The sequence below is a fragment of the Macrotis lagotis genome, chromosome X (assembly GCF_037893015.1).
Source record: "Macrotis lagotis isolate mMagLag1 chromosome X, bilby.v1.9.chrom.fasta, whole genome shotgun sequence".
Taxonomy (NCBI): domain Eukaryota; kingdom Metazoa; phylum Chordata; class Mammalia; order Peramelemorphia; family Peramelidae; genus Macrotis; species Macrotis lagotis.
The window spans coordinates 595,384,509-595,401,101 of record NC_133666.1 but is presented as its reverse complement, the minus strand read 5'-3'; the positions used below and the strand labels follow the sequence as shown (position 1 = coordinate 595,401,101).

Below are 16,593 nucleotides of genomic sequence, written 5' to 3'. Positions count from 1 at the left end.
AATTTTCTAAATTTTATAAACGTCTTTTAGTTCACAACATTTTTAATGGCCCATAGACATTTCATCAGCCCCTTTTTATTTGCCACTTATACAGAGATAGTGTTTGCAGTGCCAAATAATCCTGAATAGTCTAAATAGTCTATACGGCTGTATATTTTCTTTTGGCTTTATAGTGAAATTGAACCTTCTTGAGATAGTTTCATATTGGACATCAGGAGATACAGGCTCATATCAACAAGCAAGGACCTTTTATGTGCTAGACATAGTATTAAAGGCTGAGAATACAATGAGAGGCAAAAGAGAGTTACTGCTTTCAAGGATCTCACATAATATATGCAGAATATATTAGAGATAATGGAAAGAGCTCTGCTGCTCATAAGTGCTTTCCTTATATCAATCCTATAAGATAAGAGGATAAAAATTATTCATATTGAATGTTATTTATTATTCTTTTTAGATGAAAATTCAGGTTTCCAGAAATTCAGGGATACATTATAGGTGGTAGAACCGCTTCTAGAACTCAGATCTGGTTACACCTAGCCTACATTTCACATAATCACAATGCCCTAAACTTGGCCAGGCAAATTCCCCTCTTGGTTTCTCAGTTTTAATATCTGGAAAATCAGTAGGTTTGATTGGATGCTACAATCTTAAAAGTCTTTTCCAGGGCTAATAGTGTATCTGAGTTGAATATGGAGCCACTGGGTATGTAATTACTTAGCATGAAGGTGTCAAAGCATTATGAGTTCTTTGTAATTCTTTTTCATGGTTTCCATTTGCATAGGACTCCCAGAGCAGACAAGGAGGGTACAGTATGCATCAACTTCAGGGCAATAAGGAATATGGCAGTGAGAAGAAGGGTTATCTGCTAAAGAAGAGTGACGGGTATGTATGAGCAGTTATTCTGTATATGTGTGTGTGTTTTAAGTCTCATCAAGTTTTACTTTGATGTCAATGAATCTGTGGATCTAACCAAGGTGAGTGCTTCCTCTAATTGTGCAAATCAGAAACCATCCATGCCTTTTCATTCTATGTTTTTTGTCCATGTTTGCTTTTTTTCACAAGTCATTTACCTTGCATTTTAGGTTCCTTACTACATGTTCTTACTTACACACACACACACACACACACACACACACACACACACACAAACACAGAGTTTTTAAACTTGTTCAAAAAGGAAAGTTTATTTTATTTACTCTTATTAATATATGTTGTTCTAAGGTAAATTATGGTTGAGAGGACTGAATTACTGAACAAGTATTGCAGGTACCATGCAAAATATGAAATTTAGAAACAGAACTTTTAAAATTTTTTTCTTGCATTTTAGTTCTGACCTGTTTTCCCTTCCTCCCTCCCTGTACGAGAGGACACCATTTGACAGATACATGTGTGTGTGTGTGTGTGTGTGTGTGTGTATAGATATAGATATATATATAGAGAGAGAGAGATTATATATATATATATATATCAATGAATATAAAAACCATGCTATGCATATTTCTGTTTTTCAGTTCTTTCTCTGAAGATGAATCACATCTTCTTTTATTGGACTTTTGTAGTTAATTTGAATATTTATAATAGAGTAGCTTGAACAATACCGAATTGATTCCACTTATTTCACTCTTCATTATTTCATACAAGTCTTCACATGTTTTTTAAAGTCAGCCTTCTCTTCATATAGTATAGGACAGTAGTAATCATCACTATCATATTCCATAGCTTGTTTAGCCATTCCCCAGTTGATGGGCATCCCCTAAATTTCCACTTATTTGCCATAAAGAGAGCTACTACTATGAAATATTTTAGAACACAAAGGTTCTTTTTCTTTTCCCCTCATCACTTTCGGAAACAGATTTTGCTGGGTCAGTGGGTATACACACAGTTTTATAACTCTTTAAGCATAAGGTTCAGAGCTTATACATGTGCAAGCATTCAGAAGAACTTAGCAAGACCAAGGTTCAAGTTGTAAACTAAGGAATTCAAAAGACCAATAAAACCAGCCAGGTTGCTTTTCTATCTCAGGGGCTAGAGGAAGTGAGACAGTTGGCCTCATGTTTTACTAGTTTCAGACTCTCTCCACCCATCTAGTCTAAGCATGATCCCTTTCATTCAGAGGAGGGGGCTCTAAAGTATTATGCTTTTATGTTAAGTCAATGTATGTTGCCGTTCCTTTTGTTATATGAATACCTATAGATTTTTTCAAACTAAAAGCCTGACTTTATGTCTATAAACAATGAAAAATAAATCGATTTATTCAACAAATGTTTCTTGGTTTTTAATCCTATTTTATTTTGAACAAATAACTAAGGGTCTTTCAGGACCCTTGGTTTCCTCATCCATAGTGCACATGTTAGAGATAAGAGAGAGAGAGAGAGGGAAGGGTTGAACTTAATGGCTCCTGAGATCCCACCCAGCTCTGAATCAGTGATTCACTATGCCAGACGGTCTGTTTAGCAACATGATGGTTGCAAAAATGAATGAGATAGTTCCTCTCCTCTAGAACTTGCAGGAGATTTCACATATTGTTCTTTAATTACAATGAAATGCTGTGTAGTGTGTGATATGTAGCATAAGAGAAGGACTATCAGCTTGTTAAAGTTATCCAGGAGCAGCCAAAGCTTCCCAAAGAATTTGATGTATTTGACTCACGTTTTGAAGAAGTAGAGAGACAATAGAGAAGAGGGAAAAGAACAGAAACCAGCCCTCCCGCCTCTTCTCCCCTCCCCTAAAAAAAAAGACAGACACAGGTATAGAGGAAGGAAATTGGGGGTTTATGAATTAATTGTTAAATTTGGCTGGAGTGTTGAGTATATTAAGATAGAGAGACTAATAGTGTAAGGGGGGGAAGGGTTGGAGCCAGATCAAAACTTCAACATGCATCCCAAGGTAGAGTAAAAACTTTATCTGTGAGGTAATATACACATGTTTTCAGCAAAGGATTCGTAGATTAGAACAGAGATTTAAGAAATTTAATTTAAGGAAATATGCCTGGGGGCGGCTAGGTAGCACAGTGGGTAGCACAGCCCTGGAGTCAGGAGTACCTGAGTTCAAATCTGGCCTCAGACACTTAATAATTACCTAGCTGTGTGGTCTTGGGCAAGCCACTTAACCCCATTGCCTTGCAAAAACCTTTAAAAAAAAAAAAAGAAAAGAAAATGTACCTGGCTGGATTATAAGGTAGAAGAGGGTAAATAAGGGTAGAGCCACCAGTTATAATTCAAGTCACATTTACTATTCTGCTATCAGTGATATTAATGATTTTTAAGCAAAGTCTTTTAAGTTTATTATAGCTATTGAGAAATTTCCTACCTGTAATTAGAATTTCTCTACTTTGGATTCCTTGATTCCACATAATGACAATACCATCATAGCATTATATATTTCTTCAGCTAACAGGATAGCTAGGTGGCACCATGGGTAGCACACTAGCCTTGGAGTCAGGAAGACAGGAATTCTAATCCAACCTCGGATAGTTGACCTTACTAGCTGTGTGACCTTGGGCAAGTCACTTAACCCTGGATTGCCTCTCATTCAGGACTATCTCCAGTTGTCCTGATTCATATCTGTCCTCTAGACCCAGATGGCTCTGGAGAAAAACATGTGGTTGGCACAGCACCTCCCCTCAAATCCAAATCATGTGCCTGTTTTGGCATCACCTGATGTCATCGTCTTCCTCAATAACAAAGGACAGATATCACTTAAGCTAACAAAATATTAGCTTTAACTAAAATACGATCATAGTAAAGTAACTATTAATTCCTATTTTCCATACAAAGATCTGGGTTCTTTGAATATCTATCTATAACAACTGGAAATAGGAAAAAATCAGATTTTTGAGAAGGAAAAGAGCCTCTAAAGGTCATCTCCTTTATCACACATCTAGCAAGTGTCAAAGCTAGAATTGATTGGAGCTTAGATCCTCTGACCAGCAATCAGTTTCTCCATTAGTAAAATTCAAATTCTTAATAGAATTCCTCCTCATTGAGTTTTGCTGCCATCATTTTTGAAGAAAAATTAAGAAATTGAGGGTCCCATCCATGAATATGATGCCTATTTATTAAGGGTATAATTACCCAACCAGTTTAGAAAGTTTATATTTCTGGCCTTCTTCAATTTAAGACTTTACAGAAATATCATCTAGAGTAGTAATTTCTAACAGTAGGTTAGTCATAATCCCAAATTTATCTTTGTTTTTCCCAAGAAATTACAAAATTCTTAAATTTCTTCAGGGAAAAAAAAAATCCAAATTAGTATTTAAAACAAATAGCCCAGCAACTGCTTGACTCTATACAACATAATGAGTACTTAATCAGTGAAGTCATGAAGAGATCTCAGTGCCTACTTATGAAATGAATACCACACAACCCATTTGTTCCTTTCTGTCTGGTGGGACTCCTGCCTGTTTCTTCCCATAAGATCATTCCAAGAGTTCTACACAGCATTTTGGAGGTTTTTCTCAGTTTCTCTTGGTAGTATAACTAGTGCAGTGTTTTAGTCATCCACCCTTCTTCCCTTGGCATGTGACCAACCTATTAAGTTATAAGGGACATATATAATATCAAATAACAATAGGATAGCATGATGCAAAAAAAAAAAAAAGATTGTTAATCACTGTTAAACCTCATGAAAAGTGTAAGTTAATATGTAATCAGTCAAATTTTCAGCTTATCATCCTTGATTTTTAGAAGCATTGCATATGTTAACCATTTCAACAAGGAAGCCTTGTCAGTGCCAGAAAGAAGATTAATGTCTTCGATTTACTCTTTCTTTGGTTCATATTAGTCATAAGAAGAAACCAAGCAGATGGAGGTTTTCTGTTTCTGTACAAATATAAGATAATAAAATTGAAGGAAACTACATATAAATGTAATCTTCTCAATTGATCTATATCACTATGTATAAGTTGATATAAATCTGCTTGCATTATTGAGGGAATGTTTTGCTTGGAAGTAGGAGTAGTATGTAGATGCTTAGTTTTGAAACTTTCATGGATCTGTGAATACTTTCCATTGATGCAGATGAAAACCCAAATCATTTCTTGTGTAATATTTGTTCGCATTTTCCACTAATCCTCCATAAAAAGAAGATTCATCCAACACATTGGAGACATTATAAACATCTCAGGATACCAATGTGCCATTTGAGCCATCTTTATACTGTCTCCCACTTTCCCTTCCTTACCAATATAATTCCTTATCTGATGAACCTTTTGGTCCTCTTAGAATGTTTTAAAATACAATTATATTGAACTCCATTTATCAAAATATTGAAAAAGAAATTTGACTCTAGGTTAAGAACCTCTGATATATAAAGTGTTTTTAGGCTATTCCTTGTATACCTGAGAGTGAAATAAATCAATCAATACCTTAAAAGGATTAAAAACTTCATCTCTTAGAGTTATAGAGTTTGGGAGTTAAAAGAAACTTACAATGGCTTTTTAGACTACGCTATATTCTAAGTCATTCTCACTAAGATATAACAAGTGTTCATTCAGGCTCTGTTGAAGTTGTGCAAGGAGCCAAGAACAAAAAGGCAAATTATTAAACTTGTGGATATTTCTCATTGTTAGAAAGTTTTTCTTCACATCAAACTTAGATTTTCCTCTTTGCAGCTTCTAATCATTGTCCCTGGTTCTTTTGAACTAAACAAAATAAATCTTATTCCCTGCTTCACAAAGTAGCCATTCACAATCTTGATGACAATCATTATGTCTCTCCTAAGTCTGTTCTATAGACTAAACCTACTCAGTGCCTTCAGCTGATCTTCATATGATATGAGACCATGCACCATCCTCTTTGTTCTCCTCTGGATATTCTCCAACTTGTAAGTGTATTGAATTTATAACATGTCATAAGCGCAATATTCTTGATGAGGTCTCTTGAGGGCAGAGTATGGGTGGGATTATCACCTCTATAGTTCAGGTAGCTATTCTTTCTTTAATGCAGCCCAAGAGGAAGTTAGCTTTTTTGGCTGCCATGTCACATTGCCAACTCATTGAACTTGTAGTCCATTAAAACTGCAGATCTTTTCCAAAGCAATTGCTTTCTAACCATGCCTCCAGCATCTCATAGTTGTGAAGTTGATTTATTTTTGGTTGCCAAGTTAAAAAATGGAACACATCACTTCTATCCCCATTGAACTGCTTATTACTAGATTCATCTCAGTTCTGTAGCCTGTCTGTCACTTAGGGTCTTGATATTTCTGGGCTTGGTATCCTTTGGAAATTTGAGGAACATAAAATTTATTCCTTTATAAGCTATTATTGGAAAAAGGTTAGACACCATAGGGCCAAAGACAAAGTAATAACATAGCAACTCCTCAGTTCAGTAGTCCAACTACTTGTGAATTCGTCTAGTTGAATTATCTAATCCTCATTTCTTTACCTTCTCCACCATGATATGAAGTACTTTATCAAAAGCTTTTTTAACTAAGTTAACTATATCTAACTTTTCCTCAAATCCCTGGTTTATTCATCCTGTCAGAAAATGAAATGAACTTAATCTGCTTGACCTGTACTTGATGAATTCTTAATAGTCCTTTGTCATCACTGATTCTCTATCTAGATGTTCACCACCCCTTTCTTTGATGATCTGTTCTAGAATTTTCCCAGCAATACTAGTCAAATTGCCTGGCCTGTATTTTGCAAAATTTTGTTCTCTTCCCTTTTGTGAAAATTGAAGCAAAGTTTTTCTCTTCTAATCTTGTGTTATCTCTCCCATTCCCTCTTATCTTTTAGATATCATTAAAAGTAGTAACTCAGAAATCATATGAACAAATTCTTTCGCTTCTTAAAAATGTAGTCATTTAGACCAGATAGTTTCTTCTCACCTGTCTTAAATATCAGCTTCCTGTCATGTATTTTTCTTTTATTTCCAGTGCAAAGGTCTTTCTCCTAAGCATAAAAAAACAAGAAAAATAGAAATTAAGAAATTCTACTTTAGTTGTTAGTCACCATCCTTTTCTCCTTAAGCAAAAGTACTGTATTCTATTTATTTGAACTTTCTTTTTCTCCCAATATAACCGGAAACCCCATTTTGTTGTCCTTAGCTTCCCTCAGCTCATTCTGACTTGTATATCTGCAGTACACTTGTGGGACCTTTCCATTCATATTCCCTTAACTAGCTTTTTTTTTCTAGTTCTTTTTTTTAAATAAATTTCTATTTTAAATCTGAGTTAGTTAATGAATTAGTGAATGCCTCTATTTTGGTTTCTTCAGACAGATCCAAATTTTTCTTTCTCACTTGAACTATTTCCCTTGTGTCTTCAGAATTTCATTCATGAATATTTCCCAAACCTTCCCTGGCATTTCTTTCCCTGTAGCTCTTTAGCCAAGTAAACCTACCTTTTTCTGAACCCATCAAAATATGCTTTCCCAAAAATCTAGGTTCTATGTCAGACTGCCCAGATGTCCTCTCCTTTTCTTTCACACATTCTAGGAAGGAATACACATTCCTATTCACAGATCCCTTTACTTCATATTTCGAAAGACAATGTGCCTTGTTACTAAAGCAAGTGAAGAAGTTGTTATCAGTTTTGCTTTTGATGGCAAAAGGGCCCCCAGCTGATGTTTAGATAAATGAAAACTTCCATAACTATTATACTTTTGTGCCATATTTTCGATTTGTTTTCCCCAAACTCTTCCTCCTTATCTCTAGATAGTCTGTAATATTTTCTAATGACAAAATCCTCCTATTCTTTCATTGACCCTCACCTAGCTATTCTCCATCTTGCTCTCTTCCTCCTTCCCCCATGGGTTCCTGGATTTTTTCATATAAAAATACTTCCTCAGTATGCCTTCTTCCTTTTTGCCATGGGTAAGTGTACCTCTTACCCATCCAAATCCATGATCCATTTATTGATTTCATCCCACAAAGTCTTCATTTTGCTCCATGGTATAGGACATTTTTTCCCCTTTATTTCCTAAACTTTTGGCATTTGCGTATAGACATTGTGACCTGGATTATTTTTACATTACTGTTTTCTTTCCTGAGATTTGTTTTCTCTAAATTTCCAAGTATTTCAGCTAGTATTCATTATAGTTACTTCTTATAGTATTTAGCTTAGAGAAATACATACGCACATCTCAGTTCAAGATATGTTTATATATATATGTAAATATATGCAAGATATACAAATCTAAATTACATATTGAAAGCAGTCTTGTTTGATGAAAATTTATTAAAAGAATTAATTTTAAGCATTTCATTCTCATCAGAATGTATTCCTGATTTATTTATAACCCAAGAATTCCTTACCTGTTAGTGACTATAAACTTCAGACTGAGTCTGAATAGAGTGTTTAATTTCACATTGATTGATCTGTGTCAGATTTGTAATTCCTTCCCTAAAGAATTGCAAGATATTTGACCAATCCACAGAAGATGCATATGGAAGATAGAATTTTCTAGCCTAAAGATAATGGATATGGTAATACATTGAGGTAAATGACTATAGTAATTTAGTGTTTGATAAACCAAAAAATCCAAGCTTTGAGGACAAAAACTCATCATTTGACAAAAACTGTTCAACATCTCATTTTATACATACACACACACACACACACACACACACACACACACACACACACAATCAAAACAGTTATGTGATTTAGACATAAAGGATAATACCATAAGCAAATTAGGAGAGAATAGAAGAGTTTACTTTTCATTTACTTTTCAGATGGATAAGGGAAGTATTCAGAATAAAAGCATTATAAAAAGTAAGATAGATCATTTTGATTATATAAAAGTAAAACATTTTTGCACAAACAAAATTAATGCTACTAAAACTAGAAAGAAAGCAGAAAACTGGAGGGGAAAATTCATAGCAAGTATCTCTGATAAAGGCTTCATTTCTCAAATATATACAGAACTGGGTCAAATTTATAAGAAAGTTATTCCCAAAATGATAACAACTCTGAGGTACTACCTTATACCCATCAAATTGACTAATTTAACAGAAAAGGAAAATAACAAATGTTGGGGGAAATGTGGGGAAACTGAGGCACTAGAGTACTGTTGGTGGAATTGTGAAATGATCTAACCATTCTGGAGAACAATTTGGAATTATGCTTAAAGGGCAGTCAAACTGCACTCCGTTTGATCCAACAATAACATTAATAGGTCTGTATTCCAAAGAGATTTAAAAAAAAAAGGAAAAGAACTTATTTGTACAAAAATATTCATGGTAACTCTTTTGTGGTGGCTAAGAATTGGAAATTGATGGAATGTCCAATTGGAGGATGGCTAAACAAGTTGTGACATATGATTGTCATGGAATGTTGTTGTTGTGCTATAATAAATGACAAGCAAGATGATTTCAGATTTCACTACTGATAAAAGCGAAGTGAGAAGGATCAGAACAGTATAAACAGGAACATCAACAATGTACAATAAATAATTAATTCAAAGTTGAATTATTTACCTATTCTCAGTAATATAGTGGTCTATATAATCCAGAAGGACTCATGATGAAAAATGCTATCTACCTCCAACGAAAGAACCGATGTCATCTACATACAATTGAAACAATATTTTTCACTTAATTTTTCTTTGTGGTTTGAGTTTTGTTGCACAAAATGACTAATTATGTGATTGCACATGTATAATGTATATCAGATTGTTCACCATCTCAGAGAGGAGGAGAGGAAAAAAAGAGAGAGGAATAGAATTTAAGACTCAAAACTTTAAAAAAAAAGAATGTTAAAAATGTTTTTACAAGTAATTGGGGAAAATAGGGTCTTTTTTAAATTGTAAAGCACTGTGACAGTTTTAGTCTTTTTTTGTTTTTGGTGTATAAGAACAACTTGAACTTGTTAAAAAAAAGAAATGAAAAGCAAATTGTTGCATTCTCAATAAAATTTTTAAAAAAGAAAGAAAATATGTAATTTGGGATTTTATAGGACTTTTAAAAACACATGATATGAAATTATTTAGTTTTTTATTTAAACAGTTCATTATAATATCATCCCCATGTCAACAGTGGAGCTTAATGATACATTCCATTACTGTTTCTGTTAAATGATGGGGAAAATATAAGGTACTAGATTGGTCACTTTTCTATGTATACAAACATGGAGAACTCTCTAGTGTCAACCAGACAATTATGATTAGAATTAATGAGAATAAATTGACCTCTGCCCATGTAAGAATTTCTTTTACCTATATTCAACTAATAGACATAAGAAAAAATTTCAAAATTTCACTTGTTTCACAAGTATTTATTTTCTTTATTTTGCATTTATAAGTACTCATAAATACTCATAAAATTACCAAAAACTTTTTTGTAACCTGACATTTCATATTGTTTTAAAAGTTTCTGAGTACTTGTTGTGATACATAAATGATCTCTGGATCCAGAGGAAAATTGACTACCTTCTCAAAATAATTGAATGAATGAGTGAATGAATGAATGAATGAATGAATGAATGAATGAAAGAATGAATATAAATGATTATTATTTGGCTCTTGTCACATGCCAGACATAATGCTAAACAGTACCTACAATGAGACAATGCTCTCTCGCTCTCTCTCTCTCTCTCTCTCTCTCTCTCTCTCTCTCTCTCTCTCTCTCGCCCCTGCATTATATTATCCTTCCTGGCTTATTTTATCTATTACCTAGGATAATGGAGGATAAATTATAGTTGAAAGTATTTAGAAAGTCCTTTATAGTATACCTTTGTCTGAAAGTAAATAAACCCATTTCCCCCCTATTGTTGATAATAAATTATTGCTTTTGTTTGACTTACTTTTAGGCTTCGGAAAGTATGGCAAAGAAGAAAGTGCACTGTAAAAAATGGAATTTTGACCATATCACATGCAACAGTAAGTTAAACACTATTAATTTACTCTAGCTCATTTATCATATTTTCTATCTAAAACACTGTAGGTGTACAAAGATATTTTTACATAATTCAATGATATATAATTCACCCTCAAATTCAATATTAATATATTAGTTTAGAGACAGTTGGAAGCAATTCTCCTTACATTATTATTGATAGAATCAGACCTGTTAGTTCAAACTTTGATTATATTTTGTCTTTTTGATGTTTTCATGTAGGATTTTTTTGATTCATTTTAACTAGATGTGCTATTCTTTGCTTTCTGATCCAATGCCTTACCATCTTGCATATCGTGCCAAATATAATCCATTGACAGTAGGATGTGGTCTGTCTGACAGTTTTAGCAGACTATTATCTCTATCCTCACTACCATCCATCCTCTATTCAAAAATAAACCAAGAGTCAATCATGTTAATACTCTTCCTTTCCCCCTCCTGTCTCAATAAATTCTAGTGACTCCTCCAGGATCAAATATAAAATTCTCTGGCATTCAAAATCCTTCATAATATAACTCCCTCCTACCTTTTGAGTATTCTTACACTTCATTCCTTAAGACTTACTTTTTGATTCAGTGACACTTGCCTCCTGGCTGTTCCATGAGCAAGGTACTCTGTCACTCAGCTCTGGGCATTTTTCTCCGACTGATCCCCATAGCAGTAAGGCTTTCCCTCCCCCACTCTGCCTAGTAATCTACTTGGCTTCCTTTAAATACAAATTAAAATCCCATCTTTCTGTAAGCCTTCCCCAACCACTCTTAATTCTAGTCCCTTTCTCTCTTAATTATTTCTAGTTTATCTAATATATGGCTTGTTTTCAATAATTTGTTTGCATGTTATCTTAAGTTAGATTATAATCTCTTTAAGGGCAAAGATTTTGCTTTATCTAACCTTTTGTATTTCCAGTATATATCTCACAGTACCTGCACCATAGTATAGTCTTTTTTTTTTTGAGGAGGGGGCAGTGTTTGGGTACAGCAGTGGGGTTAAGTGACTTGCCCAGGTCACACAGCTAGGTAATTATTGTCTGAGTCCAAATTTGAACTCAGATCTCCTGACTCCAGGGCCAGTGCTCTATTCACTGCGTCACCTAGCTGCCCCCCATAGTAGACTCTTAACAAATGTTTATTGACTAATTGAAATTTGTTCAACAAGTGACCCAGACAAATGGAACTTTCATTCCTTAAATCCTTAGCTATGTGATACCAACTGCAAACAATGTTTGAATACACAGAGAAATGAAAAGATGTGTTTTCTCTAACCATATTACTCTTATTAAACTCCAAAGTCTGTTATCTTTAATATCAACTACAAATTCTTCTTTGTCATTTAAAGTTCTCAACAGCACAACCCCAAACTACATTTTAGAGCCTAGAGCCTTTTCATATATTACTATCCCTTCTTGCTCACTTTTCTGTGGTCAGAATGGCCTTCTAGCTGTTTCACACACACACACGCATACACACACACACACACACACACAAACACACACACACTGAGATATCTCTCATCTTCATCCCTTGTACACTCCCCAAGGTATAGCCTTCTTCCTTCTCACTTCCACTTCTTGGAATACCTAGCTTGCTTCAGAGTTTAGTTCAAATATCAACTCCTTACCTGACCCTACCCCAGTTGTTTATGTTCGGCCACTTCCCTAAAATAGTCTTGTGCTGTTTATGATGCTTAGTTTATTGTTATATTTTGACACATAGCTATCATTCATTCAATTTAATCATTTTCTATCCTAAAATATTTATGCTCCTTCAAATCAGTTACTTTTTCATTTTTTATTCTAAGCATTTAGCAGGTTACTGATACTTCATAGGTGCTTAACAAATTTGCATGTGATTTAGTTTACAATACTATTGGAATAAAAGTTCTTATGCTCACAGTTACCTGGCACATGGTAAAGGCTAAACCTTATAGACTACCTGAGCCAGACCATATCCGAAAAGAAATCCTCTTTACATCATACCCAACAAAGGATCTTTGCCCTTCTGCTTGAAAATCTCCACTGAAGGGAGAAACCCACTACCTCCTGAGACAACCCATTTCACCCAGCTCTAATTGTTAGGAATTTTTTCCCCCATAAAATTTAAATGTATTTCTTTGCAGCTTAACTCCATTGCTCTTAATTCTGCCTCCTGGGGACAAGTAGAACAAATCTCGCCTCACTTTCATATAAGGGTCTTTTAAGAATTTCAGCACAGCTGTCATATCTCCTTTAAGCCTTCTCATTTGCAGAATAACCATCTCCACTACTATTAATTTACTTATCATGGCTTAAATTCTAAAGCTTTCACCAGCCCATTTATATATTGCCCCATGTGAGACACACACATAAATTTTAAATTATTATATGGGGGGGCAGAAAATGATTTACTCAACTCTACCCCATTTAAAGTGTGTGAAAAATACTCAATCATTCTTGTTTAGAGACTTTAAACTAACTGGAAAAGTTCTTCAAATTGTAGTGAAGTTGCACTAGAATTATGTTTGGATGAACTTAGGTCAAATGTCATTCATTCAAGGTTTGGAGGAAATATATTCCAGCACACCCCTGAAGAGCAGAGAAAGGACTGAATAGTGTTAGGGAAGGGTGACGTTCAAGATGATCATCTACTGTACAGGCATGTTGAAACAAATGATGTCTCTTGATTTCTCCCAAACCAAGGGAGGTCTTGAGAAGAAGATAGTTCTTCTCTTTCTGGTATTGACTAGCCACAGACACTGATATAATCTGCTGTTTTGTTACTCGAATATTTCTAATAAATTGAATTTAGTTTCAACCAGAAAGTGACCAGGAGTTATCTATCTATGAATAAAAATGTAAACATATTGCTCAGAGAATCTGACATCTCAATGGTAGTAATTTTCCTGTTTAGAACCTTAGAGTTATCTTGTCTAAACTCATAGCCTTTCGTCTAAAAGTAAACTCCCTAAAGTCAAAGAGGAGGTCATCAGAAAAACCTTACATTTATGATTATATTGCCTTCTAGGTTTGAAGAAAGCTAATTTTTCCAAAAAAATTTTGCAGTTCTATGTATTGAATGAATGGAAACAAAATTTTATTAATAAGTCCAGCACTGTGCTAAACATAGTTCCTGTAGCCCCCCTCCCAAGAAGCTTACATTCTATTTATTTTTATTTTTTATTTTATTTAAGGCAATAGGGTCAGATGACTTTCCCAAGGTCACACAGCTAGGCAATTATTTAGTGTCTGAGGCTGGATTTGAACTCAGGTCCTCCTGACTCCAGGGCTGGTTCTCTATCCACTCTGCCACCTAGCTTCCCTGAAGCTTACATTCTCTAACAACAGAAGATAGAACATTTAGGGGAGTGGTGAATAAGAAGATACTATATTTCCCCATATTTAAGACACTCCCACGTATAAGATGAACCTTAATTTTGGGGACTGAAATTTGAAAATATATATATATATATATATAACATAAAATTATTGAACTCAAGTTTTATTCATCATAAAATTCATACAACTCCTTATCATTGTCAAAACTCCCATCTATGAGCTTGTCCTCATCTGTGTTTGATGACAAATCACTATCCTAAAAGAAGCTCTAACTGCTCTTCTGCCGTTTTCTGGGCTATGGTTGACTGCAGGTTCTCCCTGGACAAGTCTGGTGTATGGACACATGCTTAGTCCATTCTGTTTCATGAACCTGAAGCACCAGTTGTGTCCTCCTTTGAAATCAGTCACTTCTTTTCATCAGCAATACTTCTTGCCTCATACTGAACCATCTTTGTGGACACAGGAATTCAAATAGCCCTTTGCTCTTCAGTCCATCTCTTCGTTTCCCTCTCTAAATCAGGCCATTTTGCTGACTTGCCTCTCATAGCCTTCTGCCAGACATTTTCAGGAGGGTTTCCTCTTCCCTTGGCCAGTCTCAGATTGTTTTCTCAGTTGGAGGAGGACCAAACTGACATTCAGCAGTTTGATTTCTATTCACTTTTGCACTGGATTACTTTGAACTTGAATTCAGCATTGTACAAAAATCTCTTCTGAGCCATTTCTGGGCAGAACGTGGCAAAACATAAACTAATGTACTGGTAACAAATGCAAAACAATGAGCACAAAGACAACAAGCGCAGAAAGAGTGGGAAATGCAAGTGTAAAAAAATCTACAACCACTGTATAAGATGCTCCCAGTTTTTACACCCCAAATTTTTTGAAAAAGGCTGCATCTTATACATGAGGAAATACTATATAAAGCAGTCAGGGAATTGGGTGTATATAAACTGGAGAGTAAGAGAGATTGCCTGGTTGGATAGGTAGAAGGGACATGATATCGAGGAATGATCTTTCTCTAAAGGGTCAGCCTGTAGATAGTATAAGAGAATAAGGATATTATGTTATGTATATTCTGTCAACAGTCAACTAACCTTTGGGTGGAAGCTGCAAAGATGTGTATAATAACTTTGCCAGGGACTGGAGCCTGGATTCTGAAGACCAGATTGTAAAAATCCAAATCTCAGGTCTGTTATGGGAGGGTGCTGGCCTACCTGGAGAGGAACAAGTTATTTACTGGTAGCAATTAGATAGTAAGGTGACCTGGATTGATGGCAGGATGAGATTTAAAATCTGAAACCTGAATAAATAATGAACTATCTATAACCTTGATTCTTTAGTTAATAAAGAACTCTTAAAAATGTTGGATGTTCTGATCTAGAAGTTTCTTCAATTATGATTCATAATAATATGCCCTACAGTTTTCTGTATTATAAAGGTGGCCAAAGGAATTCATTGGTTAATGTGATATTAAGTTGCATAATCAAAGTATAGTTTCTAGAATGCAAAAGGTGACCATAGTTGTGAGAAGATACTAATGATGTAACATCTCGTCTATTTTTCTCCTTCTCTCCTCTGACACTCTTCATCTTAGTTGAAGACTATTATCGCCTGATGCCCAAACTCTTTTAATACTCTACTCCTTGGTCTCCTTCCCTTAAGTCTCCCCATACTAGTCCATCCTTCATTCAAATACCAGTCTGACTATGTCAGCTCCCACCCCAACTTTCCCAACCACCTAGTCCCTCCTCCCACCTCACATGCACACAGTGAGCTTCAGTAGCTCCCTGTCACCTCCAGGATCAAATATAAGCTCCTCTGGTATTGGAAAACTTTCATAATTTGCCTTCTGCTATCCCAGTCTTATTTTATACAACTCTTGAGATCCAGTGGCAGCAGCCCCCTTGCTGGTCCTTACTCATATCACTCTATCCCCTGAATCCAGACATTTTCACTGACTGTCCCCATTCCCTACTTCTTCCTCCTGGACTTTCTGGCTTCCTTCAAGTGACACTAAAATTCTACCTTCTAGAATTTTAGAGGAAGCTTTTCCTAATCCCTCTTAATTCTAATGCTTTCCCTCTGTTATTTCCAATTTAACTTACATGTAGTATGCTCATACATAACTGTTTGCATGTTGTTTCACATTTAGTCTTCGAGAACAGGAAATGTTTTTGTTGGGTTGTTTCCTTTCTTAGCATCCCCAGCACTTAGCTCTTTACCTGACTGAAGTAGGAATTTCTTATTAACTGTTTGATACAGCAGATGCTGGTATAGCCCAAAGCATTTTACATAAGTTATCTCATCTGATCCCTTCAGAAATCTCATGAGTTATTATAGGTAGGAAGGTTGGTTTAGGTGGGTAATATAGTTACTTTTTCCCTATTATCCAAACATATGCTAAGGCCCAAAAATTATTTGCCCATTTCTGAATCCTGTAGACTG

General features: G+C 35.0%; 1 protein-coding gene across 6 annotated transcripts in view; it reads left to right on the top strand.

Moving 5' to 3' along the window:
- ASAP1 (ArfGAP with SH3 domain, ankyrin repeat and PH domain 1) overlaps positions 1-16,593 on the top strand; it is a 606,433-nt gene that overhangs the window by 488,362 nt on the left and 101,478 nt on the right. For all 6 annotated transcript variants that reach the window (XM_074202331.1, XM_074202330.1, XM_074202328.1 and 3 more), the window contains 2 exons: positions 785-885; positions 10,756-10,825. In XM_074202331.1, coding sequence (XP_074058432.1) covers positions 785-885; positions 10,756-10,825 — 171 coding nt within the window. The remainder of the gene's footprint in view (positions 1-784; positions 886-10,755; positions 10,826-16,593) is intronic.